The following is a 12,726-nucleotide window of genomic DNA, read 5'->3' as shown; positions in this document are numbered from 1 at the left end:
GAGACCAAGAGACTCCTAGGTGGCCATGAAGGTGCCTGGAAGGAGGGGCTAAAGCAGTTGGCAGGCTGTTTAGTTCATCTGGGAACTGGCCTTGCCCTGCATTTCCACATGTCCCAGAGGCCCCAACCTCACCACAAGAGCACCCAGCCAGATGTCCTTCCAGCAGCTCCCGGTAATACCCAAAAGGAGACCCCAAGCTCTCCGTCCATTCTCCACAGTCAGCGGGTCAGCACCCAAGAACCCCTGCCCACTCTCCATAATCACCAGGTCAGCATCCAAGAGCCCCTGCCCATTATTCACAATCGCCGGGTCAGCATCCAAGGACCCCTGCCCATTATCCACAATCACCGGGTCAGCATCCAAGAATCTCCACTGATCAGCAGTCGCTGGGGCAGTATCCAAGACACATCGTCCATTATCAACAGTCGCCGGGTCAGTACTGAGAACACACCAGCCATGATTGGCAGTCGCCGGGTCAGTATCCAAGATGCACCATCAGTTACCTACAGTCGCCGTTTCAATACCCGAGATGGTCCACCCATTTTCCAAACTCGCTACTTCAGCATTCAAAATTCTCCGTTAATTACTCACAACTCCCTGCCCAATATAGAGTCAGTGACCTACAGCAGCACTCAAGCCAGTAGCAATAACCGTCGGCCAACAAGCTGGAGTCCACGCTCAAGTATTCAAGGCCTCACATCACCAATCCGGGCCGAAGTCGATGTCCCCCCTTCAATTACTCACAGCCCCACGGCCAGTATCGAAAGCATCGATTCAGTCATCTGGACCTCGCAGGAGAGTTTCAGAGGCTCTGTGGACAGCGCCCAATTCAACCAAAGTACTCTCGACAACAATATCCAGAGCATACAGTCAAGCAGATCCAATGAGATCAATTCTGGCGGGTGAGAGGCAGGGATCCAGGCAGTGGGCCAGGTTCTGGGCTAGAATTCTGGGGGAGGGGCAGCACTCAAAGGTCAGGGACCAGAACTAAAACCAATATACTGGAGGCTGGAGGTTGGACCCAGGTGTGGCAGGAAGCTGAATCTGAAGGTTGGCTCTGGGTGGTGCTTGGCATAAAGGCTGGATCTGTGATTGATTCAACCTAGGAATGGAATGTAGGGGTGGCAGGGTCTGGAAGCTAGATCTGGAGGCAAGGGAGCCTAGAGGCCGAATGTGGGTGAGCAGGTTCTAGAGGCAGGACCTGGGGGATACAGGGCATGGAGGATGGACATAGAGACAAGAAAGTCTGAAGGCTAGACTGGATGGGACAGGGTCTGGCAGATGGACCTGGGGTGGCTGAGCTGGGTGGCTGGACTCAGTGCTGACACTGGTGGTGGGCAATCTGCTACAGGTTTCAGAACAAGGGTAGACACAGCCATTCACAGCTGCCCATGGGCTGGCGGCTGCTGCATGGAGCCAAGAAGATCAGCCGCCAGCTGAGCCTAGCACTGAGCCTGGTTGGCATGATGATCATCGGTCTCATCTCTCTGGGCCAGCCCTGGATCCACTTCCAGGTGCCACTCAGACCTCCTGGGCACCCTGATGGCTCCTTGACCATCCCCATCAACACCATCCTCTTTGTGCGGTGCCCTGACATCTCCTGCCTACATGAGTACGACCAGAATGCTTGTAAGGCCTGCTCTATACTCACCATTCCTGGGACTCATCTCTCCTCTTTGTCCCAGGGACCCTTCTCTGCCTTCCCTGGGAGGGTCTTCCCTTCTCTTGATAGTTCTCACTACCCCCCAGATAATCATCCCTTCCCCCAGATGATCCTCACTGCCTCAGAACCATCCTCATTGCCCTATGCTCATCTTCACCCCCATGACTCCCAACCTCACAGTCCTCATAACCCTAGGATCTTACACATTATCCTGAGGCTTTTTCACCCCAGGGAACATGCCCTCATAACACAGACCTGGTTCCTCAATGCTCATCCCACCTCTCCTTGCCCAATAACCTGTTCTCATTGATCCAGAGGTGTTCCCTCCATGCTAAAGGCATCTGCCTTAATATCCCTTCTCTAGAGCCCAATTTCAATTTTCTTAAAATGAGGATGAAGAATCTGCAAGGGAGAGGGTTCATGAACACTCCCAACCTCACTGGGGACCCTCTCCCCCATGCTCAGGGCCCAAGTGCCTCTTTTAGTGTTCCTGGTTTTCTTCCTTCCCCAGATTTGTTGGACTTTGCCTGGGCCTTTCTCCTCCTCGCCAGCATCGCCAGCTTCTGCCTCTGCATTTTACTCATAAACATCATCTTCTTCACCAGCTCCAACTTGCCGTTGCTGGACTTCTCCAATGTCATCATCAGCATCCTGGCAGGCACGGCACTGAGATTTTTCCCTCTGGAACCGAGGCGAGAAGTACCTTGCCTAGCGCCCATCATAATATCCAATTCCCTCCCCCACCACATTCCAATCCCATCCCCATCCTCACTTTCATCACCAATCCCAATCCTGTGTCCCTCCAAATCTCCAATCCATCCCCATAAAAAAATATGAACTTCCAACACAACCCCATCTCTAGCCCCAATACCAGCTTCCACTTCGCCTCCCATCTCTATCACCAACAAATCTCAAACTCACCCATTTCCCCCTTGGGAATGCCCATCCCCATCCCAAACTGCATTCCAATTCTATCTACTTTTCAATCTCCAAACCATCCCCATCACCATCTCCAACCCCTTTCCAAATCTCAACACCCAATTCAACCCCATACCTAACCCTCCTCAACACTCGTTCCAAACTCAACCCAACCCTATCACCTGTGAACCTCATTTCAAACTCAACCACAACCCACCCCCAACCCCATCCTCCATCCTTATCACTTAAACTTCAACCTCTACCCAATTACCCATTTCCAGTTCCAACCCCATCCCAAATCCTGTCTCCCCACCACCACCTTCTCTGATTGTGTTCAAGCTACTTAGTCTTTCTGAGCTACAGTTTTCTCATCTGTAGGATGGAGATAAAATTTCCTACCACATGAAGGTGTAGTGAGGATTGAATTAGAAAATGTTGGTACTTGATGGTAGCTATTTAACTTTGCCCAAGTCCTTACCATGATAATCCTCCCACCTGACCCAAATAACTCAAAGTTGATACTCTGATTAGAATAGTCTAGTTTAAAAAGAAGAAGGGGGAGGAGGAGGAGGAGGAGGGTCTAGTTTTCCATTTGCATGCCAAATACACTTTTTAGAAAAGGAGGTGGGGCAGCATTTTAATTTGGAAATGAAGGATATTATGTTCCTGTCATTTGTAGTAATTGACCACAACTTTTATTTGTATCAGGAAAATATTCTTGGAGAGTGATAGCAAAGCCAAGAATAGGAAACACTCAACTTCCTGTTTCCTTGTGTGCAAAAAGTATTTATCCAATTTGTCTGGTAGCTCTTCCCAATTGTTGAAATATAAGGTACAAAGGGTAGAAAACACCTCAGTTTTATGTCATCTAATATAAGACATTTTTCTACAAAAAAAAAAAAAAAAACATTTCTGCCCATTCCTTTTAATTAAATGGAAAACACCTCCTATATTATCTTTCAATACATAAATTTAAAAATTACCCAGGACTTCAGTACCCAAAATTTTAAAAGTTGAAATATCCAGAATGAGTGGGTTTCTTGTTCCCTTCTTCAGAGAAGCCCAAAATTAAAGACCCAATACAATGATAACAATCAAGCTCAATTCTGGGCTCACTGTGTGTCAGGAAATGTGCCAATCTCAACAACTCCTCATGATAGCCCAAGGAGATGAGTTCTATGATTACATGCACTTTACAGAGGAGGGAAATGAGGCTCAGAGAGATGGAGTGGTTGCCCTAAGGTGGGAGGGAGAGGCAGGACAAGAGCTCTGGTCTGTTGGCCCCAAAGCCTATGGTTTTAGACACCACCATGGCCTGGTTAAAGACTAAGACTTGTGCTTCCAATGTGCTGACCATGACATTGGGAAGGAACTTCCTTTCCCACCTGTGCACAGAGGTACAGGGAGGCGACAGAAAGATGGAGAATACTGAGCAAGGGGTAGGCAGCCACACAACTATGGGCAGGGGTCTGCACACACCTGATGCTCAGCTTCCTAACACCTGTACTCGTGCAGGGACCAGCATCATCTTGGGTATCCTGTTCTACCTGATGCAGGCCAGTGGGTACCTGCAGGAAGGCATGACCTACAGGCTGGGGAACAGCTTCTACCTGGCATGGATCGGTGTCTTTCTCTTCCTGATGACTGGTCTGGGCTTGGGTGGGGTTTGGTTTGGGCATGGGTTTTCAGGAAGACAGACAGGGACTGAGTGGGATAGAGTTTGGGATGGGGATGGGTTAGATAAGATGGGATAGCGGTGGGAAACAAGATTGGGGAGATGAGGGTGGGGATGGGTGGGCATAGGGCTGGATGTGGGGACGGGGTTGGGTTTGGGTTTGGAAATGGATTGGGGACACGGTAGGGGTGTGATTGGGCTTGGGGAGGGAATTGGGATCGGGGGTGAGCTGTGAACTCTGCTTCTCACTCCCTCTGCTCTCTTCCTTCTCCAGGTTTCTTTTCCTATCTGAACTACATGAATTTCTGGTCCATCCTGGCGCTCCAAGCCATCTGGACTTAGGACATGGGAATGACTCCAACTCTCCAGGCCTGTTCCCATGGCTCCCTGCCAAGTACCTGACAACCCTGCTCTCTAGTTGAGAGTCTTGCCCTTTTCAGTCCCCTCTGAATCCCCCCACTCAGATTAATAATTAGTATATTTAAATAATCTGTATTTTTTGCCCAGAATATTCTCTTAGCTCAGTACGTTGTTAAGGGTTCTGTGGAAATGCCATCTCTCCGTGGGCCCATCCCTTGGACCCTCTGGGGTAGAGGGATAGGTAAGGGAAGGAACTCAGGAGAAAGAGATGAGAGGCACAAGGTCAACAAAGGGACTGAGCCAGCGGTTCCTGGCATACATACAGATGGGGGCAATCAATATTTGTTGAGTAGCTGAGTCTCTCCAGGCCCTCAAGCCTTTATCCTTTACTTTCATGACCCCCAATAATGTGCCCCTTCTGAGGCAAATTCTCCCTGCACCTACACTTCGCCTCCTGCCTTTACCAGCAACCCTTATCACCACTTCCTCTTCTCCCCTAACCGTCCCCCGACACAGGACTGTTCTTTTCAAAAATTATCTGTTTATTTCTCTACCTATCTTTAAGGCTGTTCGATGTAGCATATTTTTGCTATCAGAGTCATTTGCTGAGCAGGGCAGGGTTGAAACTCAAGTACAAATTTTATCTCCTTGCCTGGGTCCCCTTGCAGGGTCTTGACCTGGGGGTCACCTCTACCTCCCTCTCGCACAGTGGTTAAGCTGGAAGGGTTGAGTCTCGGCTCTGCCACTTTATTGGCTCTGTGACCTGTGTCCAGGTGTTGAACTATCGGGTCTGTTTCCTCATCTGTAAAATGGGGGTAATGATAGTACTTCAACCTAGATGGAGTTGAACATAACACCTAGTCCATAGTTTGTGCTCTTTAAGGGTTGCTAAAATAATCCTGCCCCTTCTCCCCCACAAAAGGTTCTCAAATTTCTTCATCTTTAATGAAAATTGAGCTGCAACTATGTGGCAGACACTAGATCGATAGCAGTGATCAAACTAGACACAAATCCTTGTTTTTATGGCTTGACATTTTGGCAGAGGGGCAAAAATATATGCCCACAAACAAAGAGATATGTTAGGGATAAATGCTATGAGGAAAAATAAAGGAGGGGAAGAGAGATGGGTCTGGGAAGGAGTGGGGGCTCCCTGCCAAGGTGACATCGGAGCAGACACATGACTGAAGAGAGGGGAGCCATGGGGAGAGATTGGGGGACAGGATTCCTGGCAGAGGGGACAGCAAGTGCAAAGGTCCTGAGGTACAAATGTCCTTCCTTGGCGGGTTCCAAGAAGACTAGGGAAGCCAAAGTGCTAATGCAGCCTGAGCAAGGGAGAGGGGGGCAGGGGCAGAGTGGGAACAGGGGCCAGGTCACTCTGGGCTTTGTGGGCCACAGTGAGGGCTTTGCTTTACTCTGAGTGAGGCAAAAGCCAGTGAAGGAAATGTCTCATTTTCTTTTTAACAGAAGGGTATAGGTCTCTTACTTCAGACCATAAGCTTCATGGGAGGCATCTCCTCACTAGAAGTAAGAAAACAATCCAAATGACAAGGGAGACCAGCTAAACAATGTGTGTTCCACTCAAGAAGGGAATACTTTGCCACTGTTTAAGGAATGAAGTCACTCTGTACATACTGATGGAGGGGAAGACTATTTATGGGACAAAGTGGAGTGGTGGGGCGGAGCATACGTGTATGCGTGTGTATAGCCATAAGGTAAAAAGTCTACACCACATCGACAGTGGCGACTCTGGTGAGTGGGTCTGAAGTGGAGAAGTTTCATTTTTTATCTTCGAAAAAAAAAAAAAATGTTTACAATCATGTCAGTTCAAAGACACTCCTTAGAGCTCCGACCCTACCAAGAATCCAAGCCCCCAGGTCTTAGACCATCTAAACCGGGGGGGGGGGGGGGGGGTGGGGGGGGTGGTGAGGGCAGGAGATCCAGCCCTCGCTCAGCCCAGGAGTCCTGGCCCCCAGCCCCCTCCTCCCTTAGATCCAGAAGGCCAGCCTTCCAGCCCCGGCGTCCAGGCACCGACCCCTCCTCTCGCTGCTCGGGACCGGCCTCTCATTCTGCGCCACGCGAGCACCGCTCCAGAACGCCCCCTGTCAATCTCCGCGCTGGCCCCGCCCCCACCCTGCGCCTGGACCGCGTCTGGCTCGGCCCCGCCTCTAGCCCCACCCTCTCGCCGCTGCCGCGCTGGCAATTCCAGTCGCCTCGGGTCTGGCTCCGCCCTCATTCGGGGTCCTGCCCCTTTTCAGCCCGCCTTTGGTGCTGTCCTCAGAATAGCCTGACGCTCATGACAGCACAACGGGGCCCGATATGCCACTGCTCCTTTTATCCGACCCCAGGGACAACATCGGATGGTCTGTTCAGGAAGATTTTAGCGAGAACAGGCATTATTCGCTTCCCCAAGCGCCAAAGTTGGGTTCCCGACACCGGCGCGCGCGCTGGGGGCCTCGGGGCGGAGCCCGGGCTGGCGCGGGCGGCGGGGCCCTGCGAGCGGCGCGCACTATAAAGCGGGACGCGAGGCCGCCCGCGCACGCCGTGGAGAGCGTGAGGGCTGGGTGAGCTTTTCTCGGCTTTTTGGCTCCGTTGCGTTCGCGCGGCTGGGCGTTCGGATCTGGGTCGCTCTTGTCACGAGGTGCCCCGGGGCTGCGGCGGGGCGGCCGGGTCGTCGCGTGGACGGGGTCAGGGCCCTTGGGAGACTCCGACGCGGGGCGGGCACGCTTTGGAAAGGGCGCTCGGGCTGGGGAGGACTCCCACCGCCGGAGCGAAGGAGGGCTTCCAGAGCTAGCGCGCCTTTGCACCGCAGGCCGGCTGCGCCATCTCTGCTTCCCACGTCGCAGGCCTCCGCCATCTTGTCCATTTTTCTTGGGGGGCTGGGGGGGGGGCTGTCTTTATGGAGAGCGCGTGTGACACTGAGTTTCTCTGAGGTTTCCCACTCCCGTGCTAGCTACACGTGTCTTCCTTAGGCAGTCGCTGTTGTTTTTTCGATTGCACGTGGCTGGCATTTTGTACAACCTAGAACAAAGGTTATGGGGGGGGCCGGTAGAGGCAGGATCTCAGGGCTTTCTAAGGAATGAGGGGGAGCCGAGTCTCGAAATGAATTACTGGGTGGTTTCTGAGAACCACGTGGGTGTTCTTGTAGGAGAAAGCAGATGGGGCCTTTGTTTACCCTCAGGAATCATTCTGATACGGTCCCTGCAGATATCAGAGTTTTGTGTTCATTCCACTATCAGTTTTGTGAAACGTTACTTCTGGGCTAATTGGTCCTTGGGGTCTCGGACATCCATCCGTTTCCTGATTGCCGAGGAGACCCAGCCCCGGGGCAGCTGGCTGATTTTCTTTCTGCCCACCACGACCCAGCAAGAATCCCGTCTCGCTGAGTTTCTTCTCCCTTCCGGCAGCCCCCTGGAAGATCTTTGATCCTAACTGTGGCCGTGTCACGAGTGAGAGGATTTTTCTCCTCCATTCATCACTGGCGCGCCCTCTGTCGCTGTGTCCGCTGTGTTCCTTTCACTTTTTATCATTAAAATCCTCAAGTGTGCCGGGAACTCGACAGAAGTTTAAGTTGTAACATTTTGCCATGGTTGCTTTCTTTGTGCTTCCTGTTTTGAAGGCATGTTTTTAATTTCATCGAAAATAGCTAACACTTTGTATTTGTGGTTCCGGAGTCCTCTCCAAAATGTCTTCCTCAGCTGATTTACTCCAAAATGGTGCAGTAAAGGCTCTCTGGTCATTGCATATGCTGCTTATATCTTAGGGCTTTTTTTCCTAGACTAGCTCCCTCCTTTTATGTGCCAGTAGGTTCTTCCAAGGGATGGATGTGTATCCTGGCAGCTTTCACTGTTTCGGGTTACTAACAAGTATAGCCAATGCTGAAAATCTGTAAAACTGCGCAAGGGCTGATAGACACTGGGGTTTCTCCGTGTAGTGGGTTTGAGGACAGTCCCCTGTGGACCTGTGACACTGGGGAGGTGGGGTATCAGTGATGTCTCATGGGAGACATCACTGGGGGGCTTTCATACCTTCCTGGTGGGTTTTGTGTTTCCCAGTCTCTTAAGTGCAGTTAATTTGGCCTCTGTTCCTGAAGGTGAGTGGTCTTGGGATCTGTTTGCAGTGGGGACCAGGGCTCCCGTGATGTCCAGCACTGGGCTCCGATCACCCCTGAGGATGCAGTGCCCCCCAGGACCTTTGACACCTGGGGATCTGAGAGGCCCTGGTTTTGATGTCTCTGGATGCCCCCCCCCCAGACTGTTTTCTTCTTCCACCCTCACCACGTCCTTCCTGTGTTACAGGTGTATCTTCAAGCTGAGGGACCACTTACTATGACCCCATATTGGTGAGAACCCTTGCTTCCACTCCCTGACCCACACGCTTCCCCCCCCATCTAAAATACCTTCATTTGGGGTGACTTCACATCAGATATCTCTGGTGTGCCATTTGTGGGGGGATGTACATGCAATTCCCTTTTCATTTATAGCAGTGGGAATGTAGCCAGAATGGGCCTGGGTCCAATCCCAGCTCTGCTGTTCATGGGCTTGGAGAACTAGACAAGTGATTGGTCTCCTGAGCCTCAGTTTCTAAATCTGTAGAGTAGGACATTAGGAGCATATGGGTCTGAATCCTCTGCACAGTTGGGGACCGGATGGGGGCAGCAGTGATGTTTCCCATCTTCAAAGGTAAGGGTTGAATTAGATGGAGAATACATAGATTATGGAAGAAAAACATGTATTTGGGTTTCAAGGAAAAGGACTAATCAGAAATCTAATTTCCAAAGTCAGCAGAACAAAAGAAACAAGCTGGCAACATTTATCGCTGTTAATACTGAGGGTTTTATAGATTGGATACCTTGTACTTTTAAGCAGAGCTTAGCTTCCCAAGAATCCTGTATATATAAACTGATGCAGTTATTAAAGTTACCCTTGATTTACACAGTAACCATTGTTTAAAGGGACCGTTTATCTGGGGAATGTTGCACAAGTGTTTCAAAGAGCTAAATCAAAATGGGCCTAGAGACCTGTTACCTGAAAAGAAACAAGTGTTCTCTGCTCTAGGAGGCATTTTTCTGTTGGGAACAGAACTGCAAGTGTATTCTCTGGCGTCCTTGGAGGTTTCAGCTCTTGCTGACGACACTTTAGGGAGGAGAAGCTACTTTCCGTGATGAGTGAGCTCAGATTTCAGATCATGAGTGTCTTAGGACGGGCGCACCTCGCCTGAGGTGTCCCCCTGCAGAGCTCTGACCGTTCGTGCTGCTGAGAGGGAGTTGCTGGGAAAATGGAGTAGGAAGTGTCCATTTGTTCGGCAAGGACAGGTGAGGGGAGACGAGAGCGGAACTGGAGGCTTTGGAAGATGCGAGGTGCGGGCAGAGCAGACATGGGGGTGTTCTCGGGAGGGTGCTCCTTGGATCTGAGCAGAGGAGGGAGGCTCCCTTCCCCTCACGGGTCTGTCAGGCAAATCTCTTCCACTTCCCAGGAGGAGAACCAGCCCCGGGGTTGGGGGAGGGGGTGCTGAGGTCAGTGCTGCAGATCATACAAGGGACACCCGTGGATGAGCCACAGTGAGGGGTGGGCAAGGGGAGATGAGGTGGGGGGGCTTGGCATCCCAATGGCCAGGTATTGGTCATCTGTCCTACCTGGATGAGCTCTTGTCTGTCAGCCCCCTTAGGACTGGAGGCAGGTGGCTCTGGGACCTGAGTGAGGAGGTGGACAAGGGCACCGGGGGCCCCCATGATGCCCAGCACTGGGCTCTGACCTCCCTTGAGGACACAGTGCCCCCCCAGGACCTTTGACACCCGGGGGGTCTGAGGGGCCCCCCACTCTGGGGAGGGAGGGATGGAGGGCCGTGGTTGCCCTGGGCCCCACTGACCTGCTCTTAACCTCTCTGACCCCTTCTCGTCTGCAGGTGGTTCCTCCAGGAGTCGAACAGCCCCGCCATCCGTGTGCTTGGTAAGAACAGAAGAGGGTCTCTCTTATTATTAATACCATAATGGTAATAAATTTGTCATTTTATGGTAATAACATAAAAGCACATCCTGAGCATTTACTTAGAGCTGGGTCTAGTGCTAAGCATTAGATTCACTTACTCTTCACAGTATCCCTGTGAAGTGAGGAGTGGCAAGGGGAGGTGGTTACGAGAGAGGTTGCCGTGATGCTGTCAGGGCTTTTGAAGGGGCTGTGCTTGGGACCCCCATGATGTCCAGCACTGGGCTCTGACCTCCCCTGAGGACACAGTGCCCCCCGGGACCTTTGACACCCGGGGATCTGAGGGGTCCCACTCTGGGGAAGTGCCGGAGGGTGTGGCTGTTTTCCCCCCTGGTGGCCTCTGTCCTTCCCTGAAGCTCCTGAGCCAGCGCCCCTCTGGCTTCCTACCGTTCTCTGCAGGGGACAGCTGTGACCATGGCCGAGAGAGCACTGGCGCCCCCCCAGATGGGGCGGGGGGACCGTTACTACACGTACACCGAGCTCCTGGCCATCTCGCGGCGCTTCAAGCAGAACCCCAATGAGCTCATGATCACCTGGATCCTGCGCGTCTATGACCAGGGCGGGCCAGCCCTGTCCCTGAATTCTGGAGAGCTGGCCCTGCTGGGCGACCTGACCAGCGATGCCATCTTCAACTACCGCTGTAAGACCCTGCGGGGCAGCTGCAAGGCCCTGCTCACCTGGCTGCTCCTGGCCTGGCGCCGGCGCTGGGAGTCCTTCCTGCACTTCGAGGCCACCGAGCTGCCCTTCCGCCCCTGGACCACCATGGAGGAGGGCATCCAGCTGGTGCGGGAGCTGGGCATGCTGGACTGGATCTACCGCGAGCCGCCCTCCCCTCCTGCGGGAGAGCAGGGGCCGAGGCCCGCGCCCGAGGACGTGCCCTTCACGCAGGGCCTGCAGCGGCGCCTGCTGACGGCCGCACCCTCGGAGCTGCGGCTCTCCCTCGTCAGCCTGCTGGTCAAGGGCATGACGGTGCTGGAGGCGGTGATGGAGATCCAGACCATCGCCGACGTGGGCCTGCTCTGGCGCCAGAGCCAGCCGGGCCGCGCCAAGCTCATGTTGGGGCCCAACCCGACGCGCAAAGACCTCATGGGCTGGCTGCTGAGCCACGGCGTGCCCAAGGAGCGGGTGGACAAGCAGCCCACCAAGGTCCTCCTCGAGCTGTACATCAAAGAGGCCAAGCGCAGCCGCAGTCACCCCGCCTACGTGCTGGGGGAGGAGCAGCCCCCGCCGCCCCCCTACTCAGACCAGGCCTGTGGGGAGGAGCCGCCCGTGCGGCACGACTAGGCCTCCTGGGCTCGGCCTGCTAGGTGGTCTCCGTGGCGGAGGCAAAGTCAGAGCCCCCCCGCGTGGACGGAGGGATGGCCCGTCTGCCTGTCCTCCCGCCTCCCGAGGGCAGGCTGCCCTGTTACTGCATCTGAGGTTCCCAGGAGAGCGGGCTGTCCTTGCCCCCAGCCACCCCACAGGTGTCACCAGCCAGTGGTGGAGGAAGGCGAGCCCGCCCGTAGCCCTGGTGCCTTGTTCTCCCAGGGGCACAGCCTGCTCCTTTGTAGTCTGTTACATTTCAGTCCGACGGGCACAGTGGGTGGGCACCCACCCCTCGGCCACACGGGCCCCCAAAGCACTACAGGCCAGGTGGGGAGACCCCACAGCCCATGATACGAAAGCACCTTGAAGTTTGTACCCTTTTTCTTAAGGTATTTTTAAATGCAATGTTTTTACCTGATAATTTAAGGATATGCAACACTTCGGTTTTAGGGACGCTCCTTTCTCTTGGAATGGTTTTTCCCTTAAGACCTTTTTATTTTTATTTTATTATTATTATTTTGCAATTCCTTTCCATTTTAAAGTGGCCTTCTGCTGCTTGCTCACCGGGAGCCTCCCATCTGATTTCTCTCGGTGGATGTGTGACCTCTGGCCAGTGTCTGTCACATCTGGATTAAAGGTGTTGGGGCCAAGAATCCCAGCTTCGTGAGGACAGACGACCACCGGCAGGCCGCACTAGGCACGTGGGACTCATTAAATAACGTGAGCATTGCTGTGTGTGGACTGTGGTGTCTGACGGGTTGTGGTGTGGTCCTGGGGTGAATCCAGAACCCTCCTGGGGTAAGGGTGAGGATCATGGGCCACGG

The 12,726-nt window shown here is 53.2% G+C and overlaps 1 protein-coding gene, 1 long non-coding RNA gene and 3 other non-coding genes across 14 annotated transcripts; 4 read left to right on the top strand and 1 right to left on the bottom strand.

Annotated features, from left to right (window-relative positions):
• Window positions 1–7,092: 7,092 nt before the first annotated feature.
• LOC118543224 (Friend virus susceptibility protein 1) lies at window positions 7,093–12,631 on the top strand. Of its 10 annotated transcripts, none has more exons than XM_036104030.2 (5): window positions 7,093–7,177; window positions 8,912–8,955; window positions 9,695–9,927; window positions 10,518–10,561; window positions 10,954–12,631. In XM_036104030.2, the coding sequence occupies exon 5, from the start codon at window positions 11,012–11,014 to the stop codon at window positions 11,879–11,881; it is 870 nt and encodes a 289-aa protein (XP_035959923.1). In that variant the 5' UTR covers window positions 7,093–7,177; window positions 8,912–8,955; window positions 9,695–9,927; window positions 10,518–10,561; window positions 10,954–11,011; the 3' UTR covers window positions 11,882–12,631. The 10 variants fall into 10 exon arrangements, with proteins under 10 accessions (XP_035959923.1, XP_035959926.1, XP_035959922.1 ...); XM_036104033.2 differs by having other exon boundaries at window positions 9,671–9,927; XM_036104031.2 differs by having other exon boundaries at window positions 7,170–7,254.
• LOC118543282 (small nucleolar RNA SNORD88) lies at window positions 8,743–8,833 on the top strand. The gene has a single exon (XR_004920990.1). It is a non-coding gene; the product is annotated as a small nucleolar RNA SNORD88 (small nucleolar RNA).
• Window positions 9,425–10,806, bottom strand: LOC118543230 (uncharacterized). The gene is made up of 2 exons (XR_004920974.2): window positions 10,482–10,806; window positions 9,425–10,135 (listed from the first exon to the last, which is right to left on the bottom strand). It is a non-coding gene; the product is annotated as an uncharacterized LOC118543230 (long non-coding RNA).
• LOC118543286 (small nucleolar RNA SNORD88) lies at window positions 10,335–10,427 on the top strand. Its single transcript, XR_004920993.1, has one exon. It is a non-coding gene; the product is annotated as a small nucleolar RNA SNORD88 (small nucleolar RNA).
• Window positions 10,797–10,887, top strand: LOC118543285 (small nucleolar RNA SNORD88). Its single transcript, XR_004920992.1, has one exon. It is a non-coding gene; the product is annotated as a small nucleolar RNA SNORD88 (small nucleolar RNA).
• Window positions 12,632–12,726: the final 95 nt, after the last annotated feature.

The sequence above is a fragment of the Halichoerus grypus genome, chromosome 15, assembly GCF_964656455.1.
Source record: "Halichoerus grypus chromosome 15, mHalGry1.hap1.1, whole genome shotgun sequence".
Lineage (NCBI taxonomy): Eukaryota > Metazoa > Chordata > Mammalia > Carnivora > Phocidae > Halichoerus > Halichoerus grypus.
This window is presented reverse-complemented; position numbering and strand designations above follow the sequence as displayed.